The sequence below is a fragment of the Malania oleifera genome, chromosome 4, assembly GCF_029873635.1.
Source record: "Malania oleifera isolate guangnan ecotype guangnan chromosome 4, ASM2987363v1, whole genome shotgun sequence".
Lineage (NCBI taxonomy): Eukaryota > Viridiplantae > Streptophyta > Magnoliopsida > Santalales > Ximeniaceae > Malania > Malania oleifera.
In genome coordinates this window covers 91,059,630-91,073,915 of record NC_080420.1, presented here as the reverse complement: position 1 = coordinate 91,073,915, position 14,286 = coordinate 91,059,630, and the positions used below count along the sequence as shown (strand labels likewise).

Genomic DNA, 14,286 nt, shown 5'->3' with positions numbered 1-14,286 from the left:
AGTGGATAATCTTTTGTTAAAATGCTAGAACAAAGGAATGGTTTATGCAAACCTGTTCCATCATTTGCTATAGGCACATCATCAAACGCAAGCAAAATATCATCTTTCTTCAAGATTTTATGTGCATCAGAAAGCACATTAATTTTGCTTACAAGTACACCAGTCATTTCAGGGCACATTTGGAAGTGGTTGCGAAGGTGAACATTTTCAGTAGGCTGGCATGACAAGCCAAGAGAGCAAAAGCCAACATATTTTCCACTTTCCTCCACGCCAGCTATAAAATGCTCTATTACAGGGACAGGAATTATGTAACTGCAAAATGAAACTTGTGAGGAAAAACAGTTTTAAAAAGCATACGAAAACAAGAAAAAAAAATGATTAAATAAAAATGATTTTAAATGACTAAAGATGCAACTAATTGACAGTCTAAAGTGTCTTTTGATAAAGTTAAGTGTTCAATTCGGAACACTTAATTCGAGTTTTAAATCAGTGATCAGGATTCAGAACCAAATTGAACCACCACAGACCAGAAACTTTAAGTTGTTTGGTAATTGGGATTTTTTTTTTATTGTTGGATAAGAGAAAGTTGTATTAAGAATAAAAAAGAAAGTCCAATGTAAGAGTACAAGATGTTCTCAATATACCAAAAAGCTACAACAGGAAAGTTACATGATAGCTGCCATCCAATCCCGTTGAATATCTGACAGTGATAACATTAAAAAACCCTGAAAGAACGGGCCAATAACGAAGCCAGAAACACCACTATATCCCATAATAAATTAGGGCAAGATTTGCAGCCCTTAAGATTCTCGTGTTCCTCTCAATACAAAGGGTTCAAAAGGCAGCGAAAATTGCTCCACTCCATAAAGCACCACCCTTTCTCTAGAACCAAAGCCCCTAAAGCTCAGCATTTGTGTCATTGGTCTCGGCACATAATACAAATGCCAGGGCTGAGAGATATAGGACCTTCTAATCTGAAGCATATCGTGCATATTAATCAATCCTATTCAGTTACACAGTCCAGATGAAGGTCCAAATTTTCCAAGGAACCTTGGCCTTCCAAATGATGTTGCTCCAAGGAAAAGAAATGGAAGAAAAGGGATTTTTTTTAAAGATGTGAAAAGATGGTTTAAACAAGAATATCCCCAAAGAATCACCCTCCCACATTCTCATCCTCCCTGTTGAAGGGGACAAAATTGTCCAACACAGAAAGCAAAGCAGCAAGCTCATCGACCTATCCTTCATTGAGATTCCTCAAAAAATGGAGATCCCACAAAGACGGCCTGCCTCAGAAGAAGCGAAAGAGATGATAGGTGCATTATGGAGAGAAGAAATCTTAAACAAATAGGACACCTTCAACTCCAATAGGACATCAGCCACCCACAGATCCTCCCAAAAATGCACCCTATTACTATCACCAACTTTGAAATGAGTGAGAGGGAAGAAATGACTTGCCACCATCACAAAACTTCCATGGGCAAGCATGAGAAATAATGCCACATCCACTTGTCTCCCACCCATTTCGATGGAGCCCATATTTGCTCTGATCGCCTTGTGCCATAGAGAGTTTACTTCTAGTGGAAACCTCCACAACCATTTACCTATTAGGAGATGCTTTTTTGATACCACATTCCCAAGCCTCAATCCCCTTCAGATTTAGGTTTACTAACCACATCCCAACTAAGTGCTCTCTTTTGCCCTCCCCACAAACAGCACAAAGAAAGTCACACATCAGCCTTTATAAATTCTTGGCAATTTTGACAGGCGCTCTAAAAAGAGAAAGGAAATAAATAGCAATGGTAGATAGAGAAGTGCTAATGAGAGTGACACGACCCCTGAGTGACAAGTACGCCATCTTCCATCCCTCTAATCTTGCATCCATCTTCTAGGCTTCTCTTTCACAGGATCCCAAAAAGGTCATGGAGGTTGGATTGCCTCCAAGCAAGACACCAAGGTAAGTAAGTGGCCACTCAAAGAGAAACACGCCCTGCCAAGATAATGACTTTGCAAATTTTTTTTAATATTGTCCTTGAGGAACATGGTATCCATCGGCAAACTGACACCTCCGCTTCCTCCCCCTGCCCCAACATGAAGGCCTCTGATCACACCAAATACCTGAGCATGCAAGAACATCCTACTAAAGGAGTCTACAACCAGGCTGAACAATAAAGGGTACAACGGATCCCCTCGCCTAAGACCCTGAGATGCTCTGAACATTCTCTAGGCTGGCCACCAACAGTAACAATGGCTGACAAGTTGGTCAAATTCAGGAAACCTTTGATCCATTTCAAGCCCCCTCCTAAGCATCCTCCTAACATCCTTAACAACCTCATTAGCCACAAGTACAGCATCTAGAATTTGACTATCATGAATAAATGCACATCAGTTGTCGTAACTGTATCGCCCAAGACCAATTGAAGTCTCTTCGCTAAAACCTTACGAGAGAATTTTATACAAGCTAGTGATGAGACTAATGGGCCCGAAGTCTCCAACTCTTAGAGATCTCTCCTTCAAAATGAGGGTAATGAATGTAAAATTCACACTATTCCCTACCACCCCATTAAGGTGAAACTCCCCAAAAGACCTCAAAATGCCTCCTTTCTAGACCTCCCAATTCTCTTGAAGAAAGCCATCACGAATCCATCAGGGCTAGGGGCCTAATCCCTGTTCAGCTCAGATACTGTGTGGTCTGTGTCTTTGATTTCCTTAGCCTCAAAAGGTCACTCTAACCATTAAGCTGAACTGGCCTCAACGGGGCTCCAATTGAGATCCTCCACCATTAATATAATCAGGACTCTTCTCTAAACAGGTGTTCGAAGAACTTGGTGACCCAGATTTGGGATTGCCCCCTCACCACATGCCTAGAATCTAGCTCTAGCTCCTTGACATAACCTTTCCTCCTACCATTCACCACCCTATAGAAGAGGCCAAAATTGCAATCCATCTCCTTGACCCACTTCACTTTAGCTTTCTAATGCCTCATATGTAAGTACGTCTAACCATCAGTTTTTTTATAATGAACAATATTTTACTGACTTATGAATTTCATTTATATTAATTGAATATGTTTGATATCATTATTATATTACAATTATTGCAGCTCATATGTGACATACCTGTTTTTGATATATTTTATTCATAAAATATTAGGTTTAAATCTTGCACTATCATGTCTCTAAATAGTTTTTAAAAATTTCATAAAAATAATTCAATCCTCTACTGCATATTTCCATCATTTTTTAAAATAGAAATTGAAATTTTTGTACTTTTGAAGCCTAAAAATTTTAGTCAAGGTCGAAATTTAAGACCTTGGCCATCTGCAATGATGACTTTTCATAGATTACCTCTCAAGCTCCAAGTCTACACTCATGCAAATTGGGCTGGGGATCTCTAATCGCAAGTCTACCAAAGGGTTCTGTGTTTTTATACGAAATTCTCTTAGCTCTTGGAGAAGTAACAAACAAGAAGTTGTAGCTAGCTCTATTTCAAAAGCCAGTACCATGCTCTCACCTAAAACACCACTGATATTTATTGGCTTTTTCAGGATTTGGATGTTTTTCTTTCCTCTCATCATGTCCAAATTGTTCATATGGATGTTTTCCTTTCCTCTCATCCAATCCAAATTGCTCATCATCCTGTATATCGTGAGTGCACATAACAGCACATCAAGATCAATTGCCACTTTATTTGTCAACATCCTCAACAGGGCACTATTGCTTAACCCTTCGCCTCTTCTTCTGTCCAACTTTATGACTTCTTCATTAAATAGCATATCATTGCTTTGTGTCCACTTTCAACTTTCTACTAAGCCATGCTCGCATCATGGTTTGGAGGGAGGTGAAAGGTTGAGTTCTGTGGTAAGTTTTGTACATCTGTATTTTATGTAATTATTACAGGGGATTTTCTTTTGGGTAGTTTAGGCTTATTTTAATAAACTATTGTATATATAGTATTCTTGAATAAGTAAACAAACAGAACTTCAACATTCAGAAATCTAACACACAAAACAAATGCTCACATCAAGCAAATACATTTTTGTAGAAAACCTATAGTGCATATCAAAAGAAAAACATGCAGACAAGGGCAAATGCATAAAAATGCACACATCAACCAACAACGACAAGAGCACAATACGCATCCTTGTAGAAAACTTATCAAACCAAAAGGAAAACAAGCAGACAAGGACAAGTGTCTGAGATGGTGAACCAATCAGCAAGTACAGAAAATAAATGTGTGTGTGTGTGTGTGTGTGTGTGTGAGAGAGAGAGAGAGAAAGAGAGAGAGAGAGAGATAGAGAGAGGGTCTAGAGTTATGGTTGATTTTCCTGAAAAATATGCCCAAGCACAATAGAACATGGTTTTAAATAAAGGCCGCGACCGTTACGTAACGCCGTTACGTAAAGGTTTTTTGGGTTACCGATACCGTTACACACCGCGAAATCGGTGGGAAGAAAAATCACGGCTGTAGCGGTCGTTACGGACCGCGACCGTTACGTAAAGGCCGCTACGGCCGCTACGTAACCGCTGCAGGACTGTTACACCAAAAAAATATTTTATTTTTTACTTTTTCTTCTCATTTTTTCTTTCTCTTTCATATATCATTCTCAATATACCAAGTGGCAAGAAGGGGAAAAGATTATAATGAGGATGACAATGATACAAAATTTACTATTTCTTTTAATACTCACAATAGATGCATTAATTAACAATTTCAAAATACTAACTTGTTAGGAAATTTTTTTTTTAATAATATTAGTAATGTGATATTTATGTTCTTTATTTTTCAACTTCAACCTTCTTTCTTTTCTAGCTATTTCATATTTATATTATTCGTATGTCTTATGTGTCTAATAGATTAATGGAGTGTATAATGTATTTTATTTTATTAATTCATTTAGCACACATAAGAATTCATCACAGATGAGAACAATGAGAAGTATAAATATGCGCACACACGTAATTTTCTATCAATGATGGTTTAAAACAAATGTAAACTTGTTGCCTTACTAAATAACTTAGTTACTCTAACTAAAAGTCCAAAATACACTAAAACCCTTTCTAAGAATGGCTAAAAGTTTAAAACATGCAAGTACACTAATATGCACAAGGTTGTGCGTGCTTCAAAAAAATTCACGGCCGTTACACCCGTTTCCCCTTATGTGTCTAATAGATTAATGGAGTGTATAATGTATTTTATTTTATTAATTCATTTAGCACACATAAGAATTTATCACAGATGAGAACAATGAGAAGTATAAATATGCGCACACACGTAATTTTCTATCAATGATGGTTTAAAACAAATGTAAACTTGTTGCCCTTACTAAATAACTTAGTTACTTTAACTAAAGGTCCAAAATACACTAAAACCCTTTCTAAGAATGGCTAAAAGTTTAAAACATGCAAGCACACTAATATGCACAAGGTTGTGCGTGCTTCAAAAAAATTCACGGCCGTTACACCCGTTTCCCATTATGTAACATCCGCTACTCCTGCTTCCCGTTACACCCGTTACCGTTACGTTACGCTACCTGCTACCGCGATTTAAAACCATGCAATAGAATCTATGAACAACTAGCCAAAAACCCAACCAGAGGGAAAACTAAAGTGCAGTTGCATTTATTAAATTGTCTAATTTCTTTAGACTCAAAATCATCAGACTTAGTATTACAAAAAAAACAAAAAAAAATCAACAACTTAGAACCTAAGGGCACAGAAAAATCCATTCATGTAATATAAGATAGTGCATGTAATCTTGGAAGGGAGTAATTTACTATTTTAAAATATCCATATCCATGAGCCAAGGAAACAGATTACGAGTATCTTAGATAACTCCAACAGAAATGTGCACATTTCTTCACAGGTAAAGCATATTCATTTGAAATTACCATACAACAATAACCAAATTAGACACATATTGTCCACTCATAATCAAATCTTGAAGCAGGTGAGTGTAGCACTTCACACATGTTATGTTTTCCATGTGAATTTAACATAATTGATAGCTTTAATGCATGCATGGATGGGTGAACCTGACAGGGAGTTTTGCACATACTTCCTCATTTGGATTACTTATGGTTTCCATTTACATTTAAAGCACTTTGGGATTAATTTTAACAATAATTATTAGAGGGAATGTTTTTATATTTTTTATTTTTTATAGGTTCGAGAGATTTAAGTAGGAGGTATTGTGATTGAACAAGCTACATTTGATTATTGAAAAATATGGGGATTCTTTCCTCTCTCCTTCCCCCCTCCCCCCCCCCCCCCAAAAAAAAAAACTCTCCACACTTTCAGTGTTCTCCACATTCCTATCATATGGACTCAACAAAAAGCATTCAAGCCTATATATCATGAGAGTTCATGCAAAAGCAAATAGATCTGGGCAGTGACTGCAGTCCAATTACGTAATAACTCAGAAATAACACCAACAAGAAGTCAAAAATTAATTAAAAATAACTTATCATACAACTAGAAGAAGGATTTGTAAGAAAGAACAAAATAATTTTGCACTAGTTCACAACTTTAAAGTGAACATACTAATATAGCTAGGGGTGTAATCGCTTTTATATGGCTTGGTCACTGGAAAACTGGCCACCAAGCCTCTTTGGTCTTCAAATTTCACAAACTGAAACCGAACTGTACACCATCCGTTAATAGAAAAAAACCAACTGCCAGTTTTCCAGTTCAGTTTGGTTAAAATCGGTTTTTAAATAATTTTTGGACTACTTAGGAGGGAAAGTTAAAATTTGAACTAAAAGCCCTGAGGCATTACCCTTGCCTGAGCCTATAACTCAAGCCCAGAGGCCTAAACATGAGTTGGAATATGATAAGGGTGGAGTTACTATTTATAGGAAGGGATCTATTCCCTTCCTAAGCACAGCCTATATGAATGAAAATTTTAAGAGATGGGGCAGCAGTGCAGCAGTAGAAGCTTAGCCAACCCAAGATCGTCCTCACGAACTCAGTATCAACAATCGATTCCCCATCAATTCTATTGTTTCTGCCAAAAATCTTGAAACCCAAATCCAAGAATTAAATAACAAGGTAGGGAAGACAATTAAAGAACAAGGTAGGGAAGACGGAAGGAAGGTTGGTTGACAGAATTGTGCATGTGAGACTGAAGGAGCACTGAAGATGACGAATTTGTAGAGAGAGAGAGAGAGAGAGAGAATGAAAGAGAGAGAGGGAGAGAGAGCTGAGTTCTATTTGAAGCTTGGTCATCACTCTCAGCCTCATGCGGACACAGATTGATCATCTGCATCAGAAATCAGGCCAAAACATCTCTCTCTCCTCCTCTTCTTCTCTGTGACTGTAACTTTCTGTTTCTTTTCTTGGTTTCGCGTCCATGAAACAGAAAAAATCACCTGATGCAGAGGCAATCTATTTGTCACACATCAAAATCTACACACTGAGGGAGCCTCGCCATTTTTATAAAAGCCCACGTCCCAGCATTCTTCCATAAATAATCTTTGCTGAATAAATTTCTCAATTTTTTATTACTGTAGGCTGGGCACTTTTAATTATTCTTAAATAACTAAACTTATAAATGTGAGTATGCTGTTTAACATTAATATTATATAAAATTTAAGATTTATAATTTATTAAATAGATTTTCGGTTTTCCAATTTGGCTTTGGGCAAGAAACCAAAACCAAATACTGAAAAATCGAACTGAAACATGTTTCGGTCCGGTTTTCAGTTTTTCAATATAACAGAGTTAAGGACCAAAATAGTAAGGGTTGATGAGCTTCAATATAGAATAGAAGAAGAGTGGAAAGGATCAAAATAGTAGAAGGCAAAGGGTGTCTAAGACTCAATTCAATTTTTGCAAGATATGGTTGTGCATGCCTAAATTCAATATGAGTTTTGAGACACTATTGAAAGGTAGGAAAGTAGAGTGACATCACTTCATCAATTCAATATCAAGCACAAGGCTTGACCCAATGATATTACGATTATCCATGAGAAAATAACATAAAAAATGGAATCAAAACATATGAAAAATCTCATTAGATGTGACAGAAACAAGTTAAGAGGGCTAACACGTTAATTAATGAAAACTTATCACCTAAGGCAAAACAAATAAATAAAATATAGGAATAAAGAAATCAAATTCAGGACTTACCCAATATTCTCTGCACCTGCAAGATTTTGAAAAGCTACACCAGCAACCTCATTGCCCATTATTGCAGGGCCTCCACTGTTACCAGGATTTATGGCAGCATCAATTTGTATTGCCATGAGCTGGCTTGCACCATGTACATATTGAGTTAGTTCAACCCTAGAGACAATGCCTTTGGTCACAGAAATGTTATCTCCACCTACCACAACACAGAAAAATAGAAGCTATCATAACTTTAACTTCCCTCCATTTTGTTCTCCGCATTGAAAATAATGTTACCAAGTGAATCTTAAAGTCCACAAATTTTTTAAAACCAGCATTCCACTTCAAAATGACTTGACATGATTTAGTTACCCCAATTACACCACATTTGTCACCACCCCTTTTTTTCCATTAGCAGGCATATGCAAAATGACTTGACATGATTTACAAAATTATATATATATACTTCCTGCCAAGTGCTGGTGTCACACACTAGGGTATGGATAAAGGTATCACAGAAAAAGATATCCAAAATAGTGAATTTTTACTGGAAAATGAGGCAGCTGAACCTTAGGCATGCCATAGCACTAGATACCAAAAGTATAGTACCTGCAATATAGTTTCATCGTATTTAAAGATAGGACATGACCTATTATTTTAGCAAACACCAAAGTATCTACATAACCAGACACGTACACCATATACCATCCATATTAATTTACTTATTTACAATCGCAGGATTTTCTTCTAAAAAAAAAAAAGAAAGGGGCAGCAGATACTCAAAGGTGAACAAACCAAAGAAAAGATAAAAAAGATGTAACTAACAGATACAGCACTCCCCAGCAAACCCACATTGAGTTTCCTATCCTATGCTTTACACCCAAGCTTGCTATACTGGTAGATGCCGTACGATAATTTGTCACACTTTTCAGCAACTAATGAGAAAGCGATATTATACTTGAAATAAAATCCAGAGACACAACACTACCCCCAACTAATAAGCAGGTCCTAAGAAGAGAGAATTACATATGATCTAGACAGAGCACATTAGGACAAGCACAGAAGAAAAAACTTTCCAGATTTGGAACCAGTTCATTGATAAGCTTAATAGAATGAATGATAGTGTCATATAGACAAAAAGGTACTTTACTTTCAAGCAATTTATTGGATTCTGTTTTGCTATGTGGGACCATAAATGCTGAAGTAGCATGGATTTGTAAGAGTCGTGGCAAGATTGTTGTAGAAATAAAGTATGGACATCATTCCTATAACTTGTAAGTAAAGCAAATGCACTTTAATATGTTGGCTAGCTCCCCTGACATTTAAATGAAATAAAGACACACAAATATTGTCTTTTACTTTTACTAGAAACCTTATGAGTATTGATTTGTTTTTAAAACAGAGGACATGATCATAAATTGACCTGCTACCTCAGTGACACCAAGCACACAACACTGCACCAAGATGTCCACTTGAATACAGGTATTATGCCACAAGTGTCTATTAAAGAATATGGGTATTTATTCTATTGAATGATTTATTGTACTAATGACACACATTTTCCAGCATCTTTTGTTTAATGAACTCATTTGCAGTAGAAGAAATCCACAAAGTATAAATCCTCTTTATACATGTAAAGAATTTTTATTATTACCTTGAGGATATCCAACAACAGCAACAGCTTCTTGCAAAAATGGAATGCTTCCAAGCTCCAAAAAACTCATACCATCCCAAAACTCATCATTTTCAACAACCAGAATAGCTAAGTCACATTCATGACCAACAGCTTGGACTTTTGCTCTATACTTCGTAGGAGATCCATGCTTTCTCACAAGTACAAATGCATGATCAGCGACTACATGAGCATTTGTAAGAATCCTTCTTCCAAAGATGACAAATCCTACAATATCATTTAAAAAATATACTCCAATTAGAAATAACACCATAATCAAATGATTCAGAGCAAAATCAAGCATATCTTATATCAATTTTTAAATTCCAAAAGTTTGATCATTAATTTCACGCAGGGACATATTCTAGATTTCTGTAGACTAATGACATATCATAAAAATCAGCATCCAGGATATCTATATAATTCCCAATCTTGCATCCTCTTTTGGCAAACATCTACAAGCAATGATGCACAACTAGTGGCAACAAACGAAAAGCAATATCAACCAGGTTAAAAACTTGCATATTACACCCATGGTCTCAAATTTCAGTAATTTCAGATTTTGGGAGGGTTGGAAAAGAAAACAAGGATCAATTTCTTTTTTGCAAAATTTTGGCTGGAATTTTCAAAATTCTGGCAAAATTTTGAGAAATTTTGGAATTTTCAGCCAAAATTCAGATACATTGGCCAAATTTTCAAGAATTCAAAGTAAAAAAAATGAAGAAAACCAACAAATTTTGGGGTTTTTTATTTTTTTTCTAAACTATTCACAGCCATCTATTTTAATATTTCTCAAAACTTCATTCATAACAACAACAACAACAAGAACAAGCCTTAAGTCCCAATAGATTAAATGAATTCTTTTTTTTCCAATTGACCCAATCGAGAGCAATTCTCTCTACTAGATTAAAGGCAATTAAATCCTTCCTCTGCACTTCAGTCCAAGTTATTTAGGTCTACCCCTACCCCTTTTCATGCCAAAAACAATAACTCACTCACTCCTCCATATAAGTACTCCACTACTCCTCCTTACATTACTAAAATTACATTTTATATATTTTGTCTTATTCCACTCCGCTCTTACTTTCATCAATCAACACAATATCATCTGCAAACAACATACACCAAGGGATCTTGTTTTGGATATTCCTAGTAAGTTCATCAATCACTAAAGTAAAAAGATAAGGACTCAAAGTAAAACTTTGATGTACGCCTATTGTGATTTGAAATCTCTAGATTGCCAGAACCTTTATGTATACATATTGTGATTGGAAAATATCTAGATTGCTCTCCTACAATCCTAATGCTAGTCACTACTCTATCATACATATCCTTATTGACCTTAGTATATCTACTGCAAATCCCCTTCTTTCTAAGACCCAACAAAGAACATCTGTAGGTACTTCATCATATGCTTTCTCCAGGTCAATAAAAACGACATGCAAGTCCCTCTTCTCTTCCCTAACTTTTCCATTAATCTTCTTTAAAGATAAATAGCTTATGTTGTGGATCTCCTAGGCATAAACCAAATTGATTCTCTAAAATCCCCGTTTCTAGTTTTATTCTTTGTTCAATTACCCTTTCCTATAATTTCATCATGACTCATAATCTTAATTCCACGACAGTAACTTCAATTTTGAATACCGCCTTTGTTTTTTAATAAAGGTATTAACATGTTTTTTCTCCTTGCTTCCAACATTTTCTTAGTTTTTATAATAATGTTGAAAATATTAGTTAACCAAATATTTCCTTTACCCCCTTATACATTTCCAAACTTCAAGTGATTTCCCACTTTTCATCATTTTTATGGTCATCTTAACTTTAAGGACTCTAATTTTGTGAATAAATATCCTATCTCTCCTCTTTTTTCTTCTTCTTTCTTCTTCTTGTTCTTCATATCAGCGATTCTGCTGCTCTACTGCTCTCAGTTAGAGCTGCCATTACCCCTTCTTATTCTTCGCTGTTTTATGGAATTTCTGCAACTAATTCCGGGACATTTCTGCTCTGCTGCTCCTAGACTTCTTTCTTCTTCTTCTTATTTTACTGCATGCTGTGCTGCTCTCAGTCAGAGCTGCATACTCCTTTTATTAATTTTGTCTCTTTTGCTGTTATTTTTTGGAATTTCTTCTCCTTTTTCCTGAAATTTCTGCTCTGCTGCTCTCAGTCAGAGCTGCTCTGAGCCCACCATTTTATGGTCTTACGTTTATCCTTTCTTTTTTTCATTTTTCCTGTTTTATTTGGAAACTGCGGTGCTTTTTTTCTGGAACCATTTCTTTTTCTAGCCATTCCATTTTTCTTTTATAAGTAATAAGTTTATTGATATCAAAAATGAACACCAAGTACACAAGGAGTGTACATGGGGTAAACAAATCAAAAACAGAAATTACAAGAATCTAGTAAATCAAAAACAGAAGAAAATGATTGATTTCGCAAAGCAGCCAACCAATCTATCAAAGTTGTAAAGAAAAATAGCTTCAGGTCCGAAATGGATCTTTTCTTATCTTCAAAACACCTACTATTTCTCTCCCTCCAAAGACACCACAACAAACAATGAGAAACTATCAACCGAATAAACCCATTTCGAAAACGACCAAATCTGCCTTGTCAACATGCTAGAAGTCCCACTACAGATTGCGCCATAACCCAGCTCACTGCAAACAAACCCAACACCATAACCCACAAGTCCATCGCAGCCAGACAATGAATAAAAATATGATCAACCATCTCATTATTACACTTGCACATGTAGCACCAATCCAATATCAAAACCTTTCTTTTCGTAAATTGTCAATTGTTAAGCATTTCCCTAAAGCAGCAGTCCAAACGGAAAAAGCTACTCTAGATGGAATTTTCTGTTTCCAAATACTTTTCCAAGGAAAGCCACAATCTTTGGAGCCCATTAAAATACCATAATAACCTTTAATTAAGAATCCCTTCTCTCTATCAGATTTCCAGCACATCTTATCCTCACTGAACCCCTTCACCGATGCACCATATATGGTATCCATAAAACCAGTCAAGGCCTCTAATTCTCGAAGATGCATACCCCTCAAGAAACTTACATCCCAAAACAAGACTCCATTATCAAACTTCATAAGCTCAGCCATGCTAGCTTCTTTATCTCGGCAAAATCTATACAAATCAGGATAGCTGACTGCAAGAGATGTCTCACCACACCAATGGTCTTGCCAAAATTTCACCTTAGACCCATTTCCAATATCATATAGAACATCGCAAGAAAAAGAAGCCCATCCCTGACTAATATTTTTCCACAAGCCAACACCGTGTGGACCATTAACAGGCCTAGCACACCAACCATCCCAAACCTCCATAACCACTTCCCAAGCAAAGCTTCATTGAACTGTCTTACCTTCCTTATCCCCAAACCACCAGAAGAAATGGGAGAGCAAACAGTATCCCATTTAACCAAATGGAATTTTGGTTCATCACCAATGCCACCCCATAAAAAATACCTTTGAAGTTTCTCAATACAGTTAGCCACAGCAGCAGGAATAGGAAATAAAGATAGAAAGTAAGTGGGTAAATTAGATAGAGTGCTTTTAATTAAGGTGATTCTACCTCCCTTAGATAAGTACAAACGTTTCCACCCTGCTAAGCTTCATTCTATCTTCTCCAAAACTGGGTTCCATATTATCTTATCCTTGAATTTGGCTCCAAAAGGAAGACCCAAATATTTCATAGGAAGATTACCTTGTTTACATCCAAGGATGTGCAAGAATAAGTCAAAATTAAACACCGTACCAACAGGGACCAACTCTGACTTGCCCAAATTTATCTTTAAACCAGAGACCGCCTCAAACCACATAAGTATCACAAGGAGAAACAAGATCTGATCCAGATCAGGGTCACAAAAAATTAGAGTATCGTCCGCAAAGAGAAGACGAGACACCACCAAAGCTCTTCCCTCCATACGCCCCACACCAAAGCCTGACATGTGACCATCATGGACAGCTTTAACCAAGACAAACAACAAAGGAGACAATGGGTCACCTTGTCTCAACCCCCTAGAGCTCTCAAAAATCCCACAAGGAGTGCTATTTATCAGAATGGAGAAATGAACTGTAGATATACAAAAGAAAATCCACCGCCTCCATTTGGTAGAGAACCTACCCCGTTCTAGTCACTGCATAAGAAAACCCCAATTTACATGATCAAAAACCTTCTCAGCATCTAATTTGCAAAGTAGCCCCCCTGCCCCCCCCCTCCCCGCCCCTCCATGGCCCCCCCAGTTTCACATTACTAACACCAGGGGCCGTCGATAGCAAATAGACGTCACAGGGTCGTCACAAGACAATATTATTCGTACATGTGTTCTACCAACAAAACGCACACTCATGTCTACACGTTGACTGCATAGTGTATATCTTCCCTATAACCAGTTTGACAAGCAAGTGTGGTGGCCGATAAGACCTTAGCACCAGTACCTAGTAAGATTCCAATGAACAAGTCCTACACCACCCACAAACCAACCGATCTAAACGAGTAGCG

General features: G+C 36.8%; 1 protein-coding gene across 1 annotated transcript in view; it reads right to left on the bottom strand.

Moving 5' to 3' along the window:
- Window positions 1–13,109, bottom strand: part of LOC131153885 (protease Do-like 10, mitochondrial) — a 32,458-nt gene extending 19,349 nt beyond the window's left edge. The window contains exons 1-4 of the mRNA XM_058106334.1: window positions 12,695–13,109; window positions 9,760–10,005; window positions 8,127–8,322; window positions 53–312 (exon numbers count right to left, since the gene is read on the bottom strand). Of these exons, the coding sequence (XP_057962317.1) occupies window positions 53–312; window positions 8,127–8,322; window positions 9,760–10,005; window positions 12,695–13,109 (1,117 nt within the window). The remainder of the gene's footprint in view (window positions 1–52; window positions 313–8,126; window positions 8,323–9,759; window positions 10,006–12,694) is intronic.
- Between the last annotated feature and the right edge of the window lie 1,177 nt (window positions 13,110–14,286).